Genomic DNA, 14,603 nt, shown 5'->3' on the forward strand with positions numbered 1-14,603 from the left:
GCATTCTACCAGCAGTGTACCAGGGTTCCCTTTTCTCCACATCTTTGCCAACACTTGTCATTTGTTGATTTGTTGATTATAGCCATTCTCACAGGTATTAGGTGATACCTCATTGACATTTTGATTTGCATCTCTCAGATGATTAGTGACTTTGAGGATTTTTTTGCATGCCTTTTTGGCCTTAAGTATCCCCATTTTGGAGAAGTGTCTATTTTGGTCCTTTCCCCATTTTTTAATTGAATTGTTTATCTTTTATTAAATTGTATGAGTTCCCTATAAATTTTGGAGATTAAAACCTTATCGATGTATCGTTGGCAAATATGTCTTCCCATGCACTGGTCTCTTGTTATTTTGTTGATGGTTCCTTTTGCTGTGTAGAAGCTTTTTATTTTGATGTAGTCCCATTTATTTACTTTTTCCTTAGTTTCCATTGTCCTAGGAGATGTATCTGTAAACATATTGTTCTGAGAGATGTTTGAGATATTGCTGCTAATGGTTTCTCCTTTGATTTTTATGGTTTGACATCTTTACATTAAAGTCTTTTACCCATTTTGGGTTTATTTTTGTGTATAGTGTAAGTTGGTAGACTAGTTTCATTTTTTTTGCAAGTGTCTGTCCAATTTACCCAGCACCATTTATTAAAGAGATTGTCTTGACTCCATTGTATGCTTTTGCCTCCTTTGTCAAATATTAATTGAGCATAATGGCTTGGGTCAATTTCTGGGTTCTCTGTTCTGTTCCATTGGTCTACTAGTATATGCCTGTTCTTATGCCAGTTCCAGGCTGTTTTGAGTACAGCAGCTTTGTAGTATAACTTGATGTCTGTCATTGTGATTCCCTCGAACATTGTTCTTCTTTCTCTAGACTGCTACGTCTATTCGGTTTATTCCATATAACTTTTTGGAATATTTGTTCTATGTCTGTGAAATATGTTGTTGGTATTTGAATCGGGATTGCATTGAAACTATAGATTGCTTTGGGTAATGGGGACATTTTAATGATGTTGATTCTACCAATCCATGAACATGGCATATTCTTCCATTTATGTATATCTTCCTCTCTCTCAGCAGTTTTTGGGGTACAGCTTAAGTTTATTCCTAAGCATCTTAATATTTTTGTTGCAATGGTAAATGGGATTGTTTAGTTTTCCTTTTTGAGAGTTCATTATTAGTGTATAAAAATGCCATAGGTTTCTGGTGTTAATTTTATATCCTGCTAAATAGCTGACTTCATGTATTAAGTATAGTAGATTTTTTTATGGAGTCTTTAGGGTTTTTATGTATAATATCTTGTCATCTGCAAATAATGGCAGTTTTACTTCCTCCTTTCCAATTTGGATGCCTTTATTTTCCTCTTCTTGTCTGATCCTACGGCTAGCACTTCTAGTACTGTGTCGAACAGGAGTGGTGAAAGTCGGCACCCCTGTCTTGTTCCTGTTCTTCTGGACAATGGTTTTAGTTTTTGCCCATTGAGTATGATATTGGCTGTAGGTTTGTCATATAAGACTTGTATTATGTTGAGATATGATCCCTCCATTCCCACTTTTTATAGAGTTTTTATCAAAAGATGGTGCTGGATTTTGTCGAATGCTTTTTCTGCATCAATTGGTATGATGTGGTATTTATTTTTCAGATTGTTTATTTTAGCATCTATGTTCATCAGGGATATTGGCCTGGAATTCTGTTTCTTTGTAGTGTCTTTATCTCGTGTTGGGATTCGGGTAATCCTGGCCTCGTAGAAAGAGCTAGGAAGTGTTCCTGCTTCCTGATTTTTTTGGAGTAGTTTGAGGAGATAGGTGTTCTTTCTTCTTTGATGTTTGGTAAAACTCCCCTGGGAAGCCATCCGGACCAGGGCTTTTATTTGCTGGAGTTTTTAAAATTTTTTATTACTGCTTCAATTTCATCAGTAGTTATTAGTGAATTCAGGTTTTCTGATTCTTCCTGATTGAGTTTTGGAAGATTGTGTTTTTCTAGGAGTATGTCCATTAGGTCAAGGTTGTCCAGTTTATTGGAATAGAGTTGTTCATAGTATTTATTTACAATCCTTTGTATCTCTACAGTGTCAGTTGTTACTTTACCTCTTTTGTTTCTGATTTTGTTTATTTGCATCCTCTCTCTTTGTTTCTTTGTGAGTCTGGCAAGAGGTTTATCAATCTTGTTTATTGTTTCAAAGAACCAGCTCTTGGTTTTATTGATCTTTTGCATTGTTTTTTTGGTCTCTTTGTCATTTATTTCCACTCTGATATTTATTATTTCCTTCCTTCTACTTACTCTGGGCTTTTCTTGTTGATCTCTTTCTAATTTTTTAAGTTGTAGGTTTAGATAACTTATTACAAGTTTTTCTTGTTTTTTGAGGTAAGTCTGTAGTGCTATGAAGTTCCTGCTCAGGATTGCTTTCACTGTTTCCCATAGATTTTGGATTGTTTTCTGTTTATTGTCATTTGTTTCCAGGATGTTTCTTATTTCTTCTTTGATCTCTTTGGTAAACCATTTATTGTGTAATAGCATGCTATTTAGCCTCCATGTGTTTGATTGTTTTTATTATAGTTGATTTCTAACTTAATGCCATTGTGATCTGAGAAGATGCTTGGTATAATTTCAATATTCTTGAATTTGTAGAGACTTAGCCTATGTCCTAACATGTGGTCTTTCTTTGAAAATGTCCCATATGCACTTGAGAAGAATGTATATTCCGTAGCTTTGGGGTAAAATGTTCTGAACATGTCAGTTCCATCTGATCTAGTGAATCATTTAAGATTGCTGTTTCCTTGTTGATTTTTTGTCTGGAAGATTTATCCAATGATGTCAATGGGGTATTAAAGTCACCTACTATGATTGTATTGTTAGTGTTCTCTCCCTTGATATCTTCCAGAAGTATTTTTATGTATTTGGATGCTCCTGTATTGGGTGCATATACATTTAACAGAGTTATAGCCTCTTGTTTTGTCGATCCCTTAAGTGGCCTTCCTTATCTCTTGTTATGGCCTTTACTTTGAAGTCTGTTTTGTTAGATATAAGTATTGCTGCCCCAGCTTTTTTTTTTTTTTTTTAAGTTTAATTTGCCTAAAGAATTTTTTCCCATCCCTTCATTTTCAGTCATTGTGAGTTCTTTGTTCTGAGGTTGGTCTCTTGTCGACAGCATATATATGGGTCAGGTTTTCTTAGGATTTCATCCAATACAAATAGGGTTATTGTTGATAGGTACTTGTTTGTTGCCATTGTTTTTATGCCTGTGTTCCTTCCTCCCTTTCTGTTTCTTCTTTTTATAACAATTCCTTTAACATTTCTTACATCGCTGGCTTGGTGGTAATAAACTCCCTCAGTCTTTTTTTTGTTGTTGTCTATGAAGCTCTTTATTTCACGAAGTTCGTGTAAGTGTAGGCCTTCGCAGCCCTGACTGCCTCGGCCCTCACAGCCTCGGCTTCATCTGGAAGGTTGTCCAGAAGGGCGTCCGGACGGTCGTTCCGCTGTTTGGCTGTTCGATCGGTTTGCATATTATGCTTTTATTATTATAGATCTTCTGGAGGACTTAAGGGAGAGATCAACAGCAATACATTCATAGTAGGGGACTCTTACAACTCACTGACTTCACTGGATAGATCTTCCAGATAAAAAATTAACAGGGAAACAGTGACTATAAATGACACACTGGATCAGATGGATTTAACTGACATTTATGGAACATTTCATCCCAAAGCTGCAGAATATACATTCTTTTCAAGTGCACATAGGTGATTCTCAAAGATAGACTATATGTTACAAAATAAGCCTCCACAAGTTCAAGAGATTGAAATCATATCAAGCATCTTCTCAGATCACAGTGGAATGAAATTAGAAATCAACTACAGTAAAAACACAAAAATATTCAAACATAAGAAGGCTAAATAGTATGTTATTAAACAATGAATGTGTTACCAATGAGATCAAGAAAAAAATAAAAAACTTCCTGTAAACAAATGAATATGAATGCACAACAACCCCAAATCTCTGGGACACAGCAAAAGCAGTCCTGAGAGTGAAGTTCATAACACTACAGGCCTGTTTCAAAAAAACAAGAAAAATTAATAATAATTAATAATAAACTTTAATTCTACAACTTAAAGAATTAGAAAGAGAATAATAAGGAAAGCCCAGAATAAGTAGAAGGAAGAAAATGATAAAGATTAGAGCAGAAATAAGTGATATAGAGATTAATAGAAAAGATCACTCAATCCAAAAGCTGGTTCTTTGAAAAGATAAACAAGATTGATGTACCTTTAGCCAGTCTCATCAAGATACAAAGAGAGGGGACCCAAGTAAACAAAATCAGAAATGAAAGTGGTGAAGTAACAACTGACATCAAAGAAATACTAAGGATTGTAAGAAAATACTATGAGCAACTATATGCCAACAAACTGGACAATGTGGATGAATTGGACAAATTCCTAGAAAAATACAATCTTCCCAAACTCAATCAGGAAGATCAGAACACCTGAATAGGCCAGTAACAACTGAGGAAATTGAAGCAGTAATAATAATAATAAAAAAACTCCCAGCAAATAAAACCCTGGTCCTGACAACTTCACAGGGGAGTTTTACCAAACATTTAAAGAAGAACTAACATCTATATATTCCTCAAACTATTCCCAAAAAAATCCAAGAGAAAGGAACATTATCAAGCTCTTTTTACAAGTTTCTAATTCCAAAACCAGATGAAAACACTACAAAGAAAGAGAATTATAGGCCAGTATCCCTGATGAACATGGATGCTAAAACCCTCAACAAAATATCAGCAAATTGAATCCAGCAATATATAAAAAAGATAATACAGGATGACCAAGTGAGATTTATTCCAGGGATGCAAGACTGGTATGATATTGGCAAATCAATAAATGTGATACATAACATAAACAAGTTGAAAGACAAAATAACATCAATTGATGCAGAAAAAGCATTCAACAAAATCCAACACCCATTTTTAATAAAAACTCTCAGCAAAGTGGGAATAAAAGGATCATGCCTCAACATAATAAAGGTCATTTATGACAAACCTACAGCCAATAGCATATTCAATGGGCAAAAACAAAAACCATTTTTCCAAAGAATAGGAACAAGACAGGGATGCCCGCTTTCACCACTCTTATTCAGCTTAGTAGTAGAAGTCCTAGACAGAGTGATCAGACAAGAAGAAAGATGATAGACATCGAAATTGGAAAGGAGGAAGTAAAACGCAGTGTTTGACAATGACATGATATTGTACATAGAAAATCCTAATGACTCCATTACAAACACTACTATCTATCTATCTATCTATATAAAAAGCCAGAGACCGTAACGTCATCACGACCATAATGACCTAATGACTGGTCACTATGACACCCACTGCGGCCAGTAACCAGCCTGATCCCGGCTGGATCACCCCCAACACCCCGATCAGGGCGGGGCCAGCCGGCCAACCACCTTGGCTGGCAGAAATTTGGGGTCGAGGACCTTGGAGTTGCTCGGTCTCTGCCTTGGGCAGCTGTGTTGGCGAAGCTCTCCTTTGGCGGCAGTGGACTGGGATCAGAGCGCTGGAGTTGGGGATGGGGTGGGAAGGCTTTCCTGGTGGCCACAGCAGTCCCCGTGGACCGCGCACAGCACCTGGGCATCTGGCCCTGGTCGGAACAGCGGCAGGAATAGGGGCTGTGAGGCACAGGGGGCAGCGGCACGTAGGAGCCAGGAGGTGTGAGGCCCGACCTGGGCTCTTACCTTACCCGCTGGGCACAGCAGCATCAGCAGGTGGGCCATGATATGCAGTGAGGTGCTGGGCTGCAGACGGGAGGGGAAGCGAGCCAGGAGGACAAGGCCCCACGCAGTGTGGGCAGGGCCGGAGCTGGAAACCCTGGCGGGGTGGGGGCGGGGAGGGGGGCAGGGGCTGCAGCCCTGTGCCTTTTTGGCCTTGGCCTTGGAATTCAGAGGTCAGCCCCACTTCAAGAGAGAGGACGTGATGGAAAGTGGCAAGGCCACAGGAAGGATAGGAAATGTTGTGTCCATCTTCGGGAAACACAGCTGCCACGGTCTTCAGTAACTATGAACAGATATAATCTTTGATCTCAGTTTTACAGGAGAGGAAGCTGAGACTCAAAGGAGGGAGCTTTCTGTAACACCTCACCCACTTTTCAGATCTGACCCTGTGCAGCATTGTTTTCATTGAAAGTAGGGGATCCAAAATGTTTTTAGAGCTTTGCTATTTTAGGCAGGAAAGACTTTAGCACAAGGGAGCTGGTGCTTGGGAAATCACCGGGAAGCTGGGGGAGTGGGTGCTAGGCTGGGCCCCCAGGAAAGACTCCCTGCCCAGCAGGAAGGGCTGCCCCTCAGCCACACTGACTTCTAGGACACTCTGCACAGCTGTGACCTGGGGATCAGGTATCTGCTGCCCCTGCAAGTGCCTTCCAGCTCCCACAAGACAGGCCACTGGGCACTGCCTCTGCCACAGCTGTCTGTGCACAGCCTGGATTCCGCTGCAGAAAACCTCCACATCTCTGCAAACATGATCACCAGCAGCAAACAGCCCGAACTGAAGGAAGATGCCTCTGCCCCACTTCTGCCTTCAAAATATTGTGCAAGTGCATCCAATCGGCAGAAACGAATTCATATCCAGGAACCTCACTGCAAAGGAGTTCAGGCAATTTCAGACTTTCATCTAGGAGTGAGATCTTGCCAGTGTACCTCATGTGCCTGGTATTGATAAAAATGGGGCCCAGCTGGTGGGGTTCAGTGGGTGAGCATTGATCTATGAACCAGGAGGTCATGATATGATTCCTGGTCAAATTTTGGGCTTGATCCTCAGTAGGGGCATGCAGGAGGCAGCTGATCAATGATTCTCATCATTGATGTTTCTATCCTTCTCCCTTCCTCTGAAATCAATAAATACTTTTTTAAATGGGGTCATGCTGTATACATGTGTTATAACGAGTTTTTCACTTCATAGATTACTAATGTCTTTCCTGTTAAAACCATACTTAGAGAACATTATTTATTTACTAGAGGCCCGGTGCATGAAAATTCATGCACTGGAGGGGGGCGTCCCTCAGCCCGGTCTGCCCCCCCTCATAGTCCGGGAGCCCGCAGCGGTGGGAGGCAACGCCCCCAACTCACCTCTGCTGCTACCACTGCCAGCAGCGCAAACCTCAGCCAGCCCTGGTTACCTGAGCCTCGGGCCGGCCCTGGGTGGCTGGGCAGCCACCATTCAAGGCTTGCCTGTGCCTCCGGCTGGCTGTGGGCAGCTGGACAGCTGCCATCCGAGGCTTGCCTGCACCTCGGGCCGGCCCTGGGCAGCTGGACAGCTGCCATCTGAGGCTTGCCTGCACCTCGGCTGGCCCTGCTTGCTGAGCCTCAGTCAGTGGGGGTGTGAGAGGACCTGAGGCCCACGGCAGGGCTGAGGGGATGCCGGTGCCAGGTGCGCAGAGCAGCCAGGCCGCCCCTGCGGTGGGTGCCGCCATCTTGTGAGGGCGTGATAGTCTGTTCCAGTGATGGCGAACCTTTTGAGCTCGGCGTGTCAGCATTTTGAAAAACCCTAACTTAACTCTGGTGCTGTGTCACATATAGAAATTTTTTGATATTTGCACCCCTAGTAAAACAAAGACTTATATTTTTGATATTTATGTTATATATTTAAATGCCATTTAACAAAGAAAAATCAACCAAAAAAATGAGTTCGCGTGTCACCTCTGACATGCATGTCATAGGTTTGCCATCACTGGTCTATTTGCATATTACCTCTTTATTATATAGGATAGGATGGTTCCGTTTAATTGATCTCAGAAGAAGGGAGAGAGAGAGAGAGAAACATTTTTCCTGCACTCACTGGACTGGGTATTGAATTTACAACCTGGGCATGTGCCCTGACAGGCAATTGATCCACCACTTTCTGGTGTATGGGATGATGCTATGCTGGTACCCTGGCCCCAAATTCCAGCCTTCAGAACTGTTAGAAAAATACATTTCTGTTATTTAAGCCACACAAATTTATGATGTTTTTGTTATGACTGTCTCAGCTGACTAATCTATACTAATAAAAGGGTAATATGCTGATTAGACCGGGTCAACTGGACATCTTCTGGTCATCCTCCCGGACAAAGCCATGGTGGCGGGGGCTGAGGCAGAGGCGGTTAGGGGCGATCAGGCTGGCAGGGGAGAGCAGTTAGGGACGATCAGGCAGACAGGTAGAGTGGTTAGGGGCAATCAGGCAGGCAGGCAGGTGAGTGGTTAGGAGCCAGCGGTCCTGGATTGCGAGAGGGATATAAAGTTAACACCCAGAAATAGATGGCATTTTTATACACCAGTAATGAATGCTCAGAAACAGAAACTAAACAAACAATCCTACTTGCCATAGCAACAACAAAATTAAGATACCTAATAATAAACTTTACCAAGGAGGTAAAAGAGTTGTACTCGGAAAACTACATGATCATAAAAAGAGATAGAGGAAGATATAAACAAGTGGAAAAATATACTGTGTTCATGGATTGGTAGAATTAACATCATTTAAATGTCCATATTACTCGAAGCAATTTATAGATTCAATGCAGTCCCTATTAAATTACCAACAGTATATTTCACAGATCTAGAACAAATACTCCAAAAATTTATATGGGTACCAAAAAGCTTCAGCAATGTTGAGAAAGAAGAACAAAGTTGGGGGGATCACAATACCAGATACGACATTATACTACAAAGTCATTGTAATCAAAACAGCCTGATACTGTCATAAGAACAGGCATATATATCAATGGAACAGATCAGAGACCCCAGAAATCACCCCAAGCTATTATACTCAATCAATATTTGATAAAGGAGGCAAGGGTATACAATGGACTTAAGACAGTGACTTAAGTAAATGGTGTTGGGAAATTTGGACAGGTACATGCACAAAAATGAAACTAGACTACCAACTTACACCATACACAAAAATAAACTCAAAATTGATAAAAGACTTAAATGTAAGACGTGAAACCATAAAAATCCCAGAAGAAACCATAGGCAGCAAAATCTCAGACATCTCTCATAGCTATGTGTTTGTGGATACATCTCCTAGGGCAAAGGAAACTAAGGAGAAAATGAACAAATGGGACTATAAAATAAAAACTTTTTGCACAGCAAAAGAAACCATCAACAAAATGAAAAGGGAATCCACTGTATGGGAGAACATATTTGGCAATGATACATCTGATAAAGTATTAATTTCTGAAATATATAAGGAACTCTTACAACTTAACAAAATGAAGATGAACAATCCAATTAAAAAAAAAAATGGGCAAAGGACCTATGTGGACACTTCTTCAAAGAGAACATACAGATGGCCAAGAGACATATGAAAAAAGGCTCAAAGTCACCTATCAACACTAATAAAAGAGAAAAATGGTAATTGGCGTACGAGCTACCCTTTCATTGGCTAATCAGGGCTATATGCAAATTAACTGCCAACTAAGATTGGCAGTTAACTGCCAGCAAGATGGCGGTTAATTTGCATATGTAGGCACAATGCAGGGAGGCAAAAGGGAAAGCAGGAAGAAGCCCCCTGCCACTGACAGGGATCGGAAACCCAGGGGGGAGCTAAGAGCTGGGGGGCAGGGCAAAGGCGGCCCTGGGGCCGCCTTTGCCCTGCCCCCCAGCCATGATCAGAGAATCAGGTGCCTTTTCCGCCCTGGCCAGTGATAGCAGGAAGTAGGGGTGGAGCCAGCGATGGGAGCTGGGCACGGTCAAAGCTGGCAGTCCCAGGAGCTAGGGGTCCCTTGCCTGGGCCTAAAGCGAAGCCCACGATCGTGGGGCCGCTGCAGCTGCGGGTCCCCGCTGCCCGGGCCGGACGCCTAGGCCAGAGGCGTCAGGCCTGGTCAAGGGGCCGATCCTGCGATTGGAGGGTGATGGGGGTCAACGCCTGAGGGCTCCCAGTATGTGAGAGGGGGCAGGCTGGGCTGAGGGACACTCCCACACACACACCCACCCAGTGCACGAATTTTGTGCACCGGGCCCCTAGTCTATAATAATAAAAGCATAATATGCTAATTAGACTGGACAGCCAAACAACCTTCCGGATGTCCTTCTGGATGAAGCTGCCATGGCAGGGGCCGAGGCAGATGCCACTGGGGGCGATCAGGCTGGCAGGTGAGTGGTTAGGGGATATCATGCAGGCAGGCAGAGTGGTTAGAGGAGATCAGGCAGGCAGGCGAGCAGTTAGGAGCCAGTGGTCCCGGATTGCGAGAGGGTGCAGGCTGGGCTGAGGGACAGCCCCCCTCCCCAACACGAATTTCGTGCGCTGGGCTTCTAGTGCAAAATAAAATGATAATGCGGTATCACCTCACATCTGTCAGAATGGCTACCGTCAACAAATCAACAAATGACAAGTGCTGGAGAGGATGTGGAGAAAAGGGAACCCTAGTAAACTGCTGGTGAGAATGCAGACTGGTGTAACCATTATGGAAAGCAGTATGGCATTTCATAAAAAAATTAAATATGGAACTGCCATTTGAGCCAGTGATCCCACTTCTAGGAATATATCCTAAGAAACCCGAAACACCAATTAGAAAGAATGTATGCACCCCTATCTTCATGGCAGTACAATTTGTAATAGCTAAGGTCTGGAAACAGCCCAAGTGCCCATCAGTAAATGAGTGGGTAGAAAAGCTGTGGTACATTTATACCATGGTATATGTAGCAATAACAAAGAAAGACCTCTTACCCTTTGAGACAGCATGGAGGGAACTGGAGAGTATTATCCTACGTGAAATAAGCCAGTCAGAGAAAGACAAGTACAGTGGGGCCTTGACTTACGAGTTTAATTCGTTCTGTGACAGAGCTCGTAACTCACATTACTCGTATGTCAAATCTTAAAGTGAACGAGTGAGACACGTGATGCCGGGTTGATGTGGCGTTCACTGTGACGTTTGCTGCGCCATCTAGGGGTGGGGTATCTGAAGCTGGCTCATAACCCGAATTTTAGCTCGCAGCTCAAAGCAAAAAATCAGCCGAGAGATGGCTTGTATCTCGAAAAACTCGTTAGTCGGGACACTTGTAAGTCAAGGCCCCACTGTATCACATCATCTCACTTATTTGTGGAATCTAGGGAACAAAATAAACTTGAACAAAATAGATCAGAAGCATGACATAAGATCAAAAGAGACACAGAAGCATGGAATAAGACTGTTGAATCTCGGAGAGAAGGCAGGAGTGGGTGCGTGGGAAGTGATCAATGAAAGAACTTGTATGCAAATATGGACATAGGCAATAGGGTGGTGGAGGCCTGGAGTAGGGTGTGGGGGCAGGCTATAAGGGGCAGTGGGAGAAAACAGGAGACATATCAAAAAAAAAAGAAAACAGGAGACATAAGTAATGCTTTCAATAAATATTTTTTAAAAAACTATAACTATTATGATAGTGTATTGAGGATTAGTGTATTTCAACAATAAAGATTTCTTTAAAAAAGACTATTACGATAATATATTGAACTAGACAAGAGCGAAGCCAGCCAGCTAGAGATAAAAAATAAAAATAAAATAAAATGAATGGGTTTCAACTAGGATCATCTTACATTTACCTGATTAAGTTTTTAGGGATCAGGAATGTGGCCGAAGTCTGGCCTAGGGAAATCTTTGCAGAATAGGAAGTACAGAGGAAACATTTAATCTTGGAAATTAATAATTATGCTATATATGTGGTTATATTCATTATGTCATCTATGTATATAAAAGCCTAAGCAACTGGCCAACCATTTGACGGTCCGACTGGTAGCTATGATGTGCACTGACCCCCAGGGGGCAGATGCTCAACTCAGGAGCTGCTGAGCTGTGCTGACTTGGCAGCTGCGGTTCTTGGGTTATGCACCTAGAACCAGAGAGGAGGGAGCCCAATTCCAGGGTGCGTCACCTGAGAACCGCCCTCTTGCAATCCGGCACCCCTCGGGGGATGTTGGAGAGCCGGTTTTGGCCCGATCCCTGCAGGCCAGGCTGAGGGACCCTGGCAGTGCACGAATCCGTGCACTGGGCTTCTAGTTAGATGTATTATCATTAGTTTCAGTGCCTCATCCCTGTCTTTTTCCCTCTTTACAGTTGTTTGTGCCTTTTGAGAAAGGATGTTAGTATTATCCTTGAAGTGTTAATTTTAAAAACTTTTGTCTTTTTCTCCTTATCTTTTAATTTCTAAAGTACTCATATTCTGACAGATACTAAGATACTTAATGGTGCTTTGTTATATAACTCATCAGGGATCCTTTTTATTTTCAGTTCTGTTATTTGTTACATTTTTTTTAGAAATACACTAATAACTTTTGGGTTTGCTTCTAGAAAAACTGATTGCGTATCAACGAGAATTTCTTGCTTTGAAAGAACGTCTTCGGATAGCTGAACATAGAATCTCACAGCGCTCTTCTGAATTAAGTGCCATTGTACAGCAGTTCAGGCGTGTAGGAGCAGAGACAAATGGAAGTAAGGACACGTTGAACACATTTTCAGGTACAAATTACAGTTTTGGCTTTATAAGAAGATTATTTTCAGAGGGTTATGTGAAATATTTTATTTGAAAGTTGTAGAGTAGCTTATCAGCCAACATTTATTACCCTTTTCAGAGAGAGAAATCATCACAGAAAATTTCCTATTATGGTAAATTATAAAATAGTTTTTATTAATTTAAGAGAGTAATAATGGGTTAAATTTCAGTTGTACAAGTTTCATTGATAATAGTGTTTTTATGTTTTTAAAATCATATTCAAAGTGAGATAAAAATTTAACTTTGCATTCATACATGTGTATGTTGTGACTTGTATGGGCCTCAGATGGACTCTGGAGAATCTTGAGCTCTTTGAAGCAATTCATGCTCTTAGATCTGACTTACAAGAAAAAAATATTAAGTTTTATAATGGGTACTTTTAGAGATATTTGACTTTTTTTCTCTGAGAACTTCTGGTTAGAATATGATGAGTGCCAATCATCTCTCTGTTTCTGTACCATTCTTATTCTAATAATCAAATTAATATATGTGTATCCATTGCTTTAAATTTACATATTATTTCAAGATTATTGTACTTTTCATTTAGCATAATCTGTTCTAATCCTTTACCATTAATTCCTCTTGTCTTAAGATTCACTACCTTACCTTATTTTAAAAATTTCATATTTAATTGTTTTCCCTTCTGATTATGAAATTGTATTATGGCACAGTAACATTTAAAATTATGGAATGGTAACCCAGCCAGAGTGGCTCAGTTGGTTGAATGTCATCCTGTGTACTGAGTGGTTGCAGGTTCGATACCTGGTCAAGGCACATACCTGGGTTGCAAAGTTCGATCCCTGTTCAGGGCACATACAGAAGGCAACCAATTGATGTTTCTGTCTCACATCAGTCTCTCTCTCCCTCCCTTCCTTCTTCTCTCTAAGCATGTCCGTGGGTAAGGATTAAAAAAATAATACTATTAAAAATAAGTGAAAGTATGGAATGGTACAGATAATAAAAATAAATCATCCATAAGCTTTCTGCCAAATGATTTCAGTTAACATTTTTTTGTTTCTGTCTAGTCTTTTTTTACGAATATTTTTCTTCAAAATTGTTATGATGTGTTATAGCCTGATTTTTACTCTTGAAATTATGTATTAGAATTTACTATGTCATTGAATATTCTCCAAAAAATACCATTTCTAATGGCTGTATAACTTGTCAGCTAATCATTTACTGTAATCTATTAAACATTTTTTAATAATTAGGCAAATAGACTTTTCTGAGTGGTTTTTCTGCCCCAGTTTATAGCTCTGTGATAAACATCTTTGCATATAAATCAATCACACTTCTGGTAGCTCTTAAGTTATTTTCATTAGGTTATGCCTTTCTTAAAAACAAGATCTATGTTTTGATGACTATTGATTTTTTTAAAATATAGATTTTATTGATTTTTTACAGAGAGGAAGGGAGAGGGATAGAGAGCTAGAAACATTGATGAGAGAGGAACATCGATCAGCTGCCTCTTGCACACCTCCTGCTGGGGATGTGCCCGCAACCCAGGTACATGCCCTTGACCAGAATCGAACCTGGGACCTTTCAGTACGCAGGCCAACGCTCCATCCACTGAGCCAAACCAGCTAGGGCTGACCATTGATTTTTAACAACACAGCACAGTGGCTGCAACAAAATAGATAATCACTAAATATTCACAGAATACATAAAAGTTAAATTCCTAAAAGGGAAGTTATTGAATAACAGGACAGAGGTGTTTCAGGGTTTTTGATGTTTTTCTGAATAGCTGAAACATTTATCACATTTTCACTAAAATTTAGTATCATTATTTAATTTTATAGCAAAAGCATCTTTTTCACTTCAAATGGAGATTTTACTGCTATATTTGTAAAAACTGCAAAATCTATAGGTAAGGTGTCTTGTGCAATAATTACACTTTTGTGTTTCAGATAATACCTTAAAGCTATTAAAGGAGTTAACAGGCAAAAAATCTCTCCACGTGCCAAGTATTTATTATCATTTGCCTCATTTATTGCAAAATGAAGGAAGCCTTCAACCTGCTGTGCAGATTGGTAATGGAAGAACAGGAGGTATGTATATTTGGTTTCTTATTGTGGTTGTACTGCTCGTCTTAATTTATGTATTGGA

The 14,603-nt window shown here is 40.6% G+C and overlaps 1 protein-coding gene across 7 annotated transcripts in view; it reads left to right on the forward strand.

The window, feature by feature from the left end:
* The window catches only part of MGAT4A (alpha-1,3-mannosyl-glycoprotein 4-beta-N-acetylglucosaminyltransferase A), a 108,780-nt gene that overhangs the window by 39,901 nt on the left and 54,276 nt on the right, over window positions 1-14,603 (forward strand). For 3 of the 7 annotated variants that reach the window (XR_009447884.1, XM_059659005.1, XM_059659007.1), the window contains 2 exons: window positions 12,296-12,463; window positions 14,405-14,545. Coding sequence is in view for 6 of the 7 variants with exons in the window: in XM_059659005.1 (XP_059514988.1) it covers window positions 12,296-12,463; window positions 14,405-14,545 (309 nt within the window). In the remaining variant the exon portion in view is untranslated. Of the gene's footprint in view, window positions 1-12,295; window positions 12,464-14,404; window positions 14,546-14,603 lie in introns of those variants that run through there. The other 4 variants (XM_059659006.1, XM_059659010.1, XM_059659009.1 and 1 more) reach the window with 4 other exon arrangements.

The sequence above is a fragment of the Myotis daubentonii genome, chromosome 12, assembly GCF_963259705.1.
Source record: "Myotis daubentonii chromosome 12, mMyoDau2.1, whole genome shotgun sequence".
In the NCBI taxonomy this organism is placed as follows: Eukaryota; Metazoa; Chordata; class Mammalia; order Chiroptera; family Vespertilionidae; genus Myotis; species Myotis daubentonii.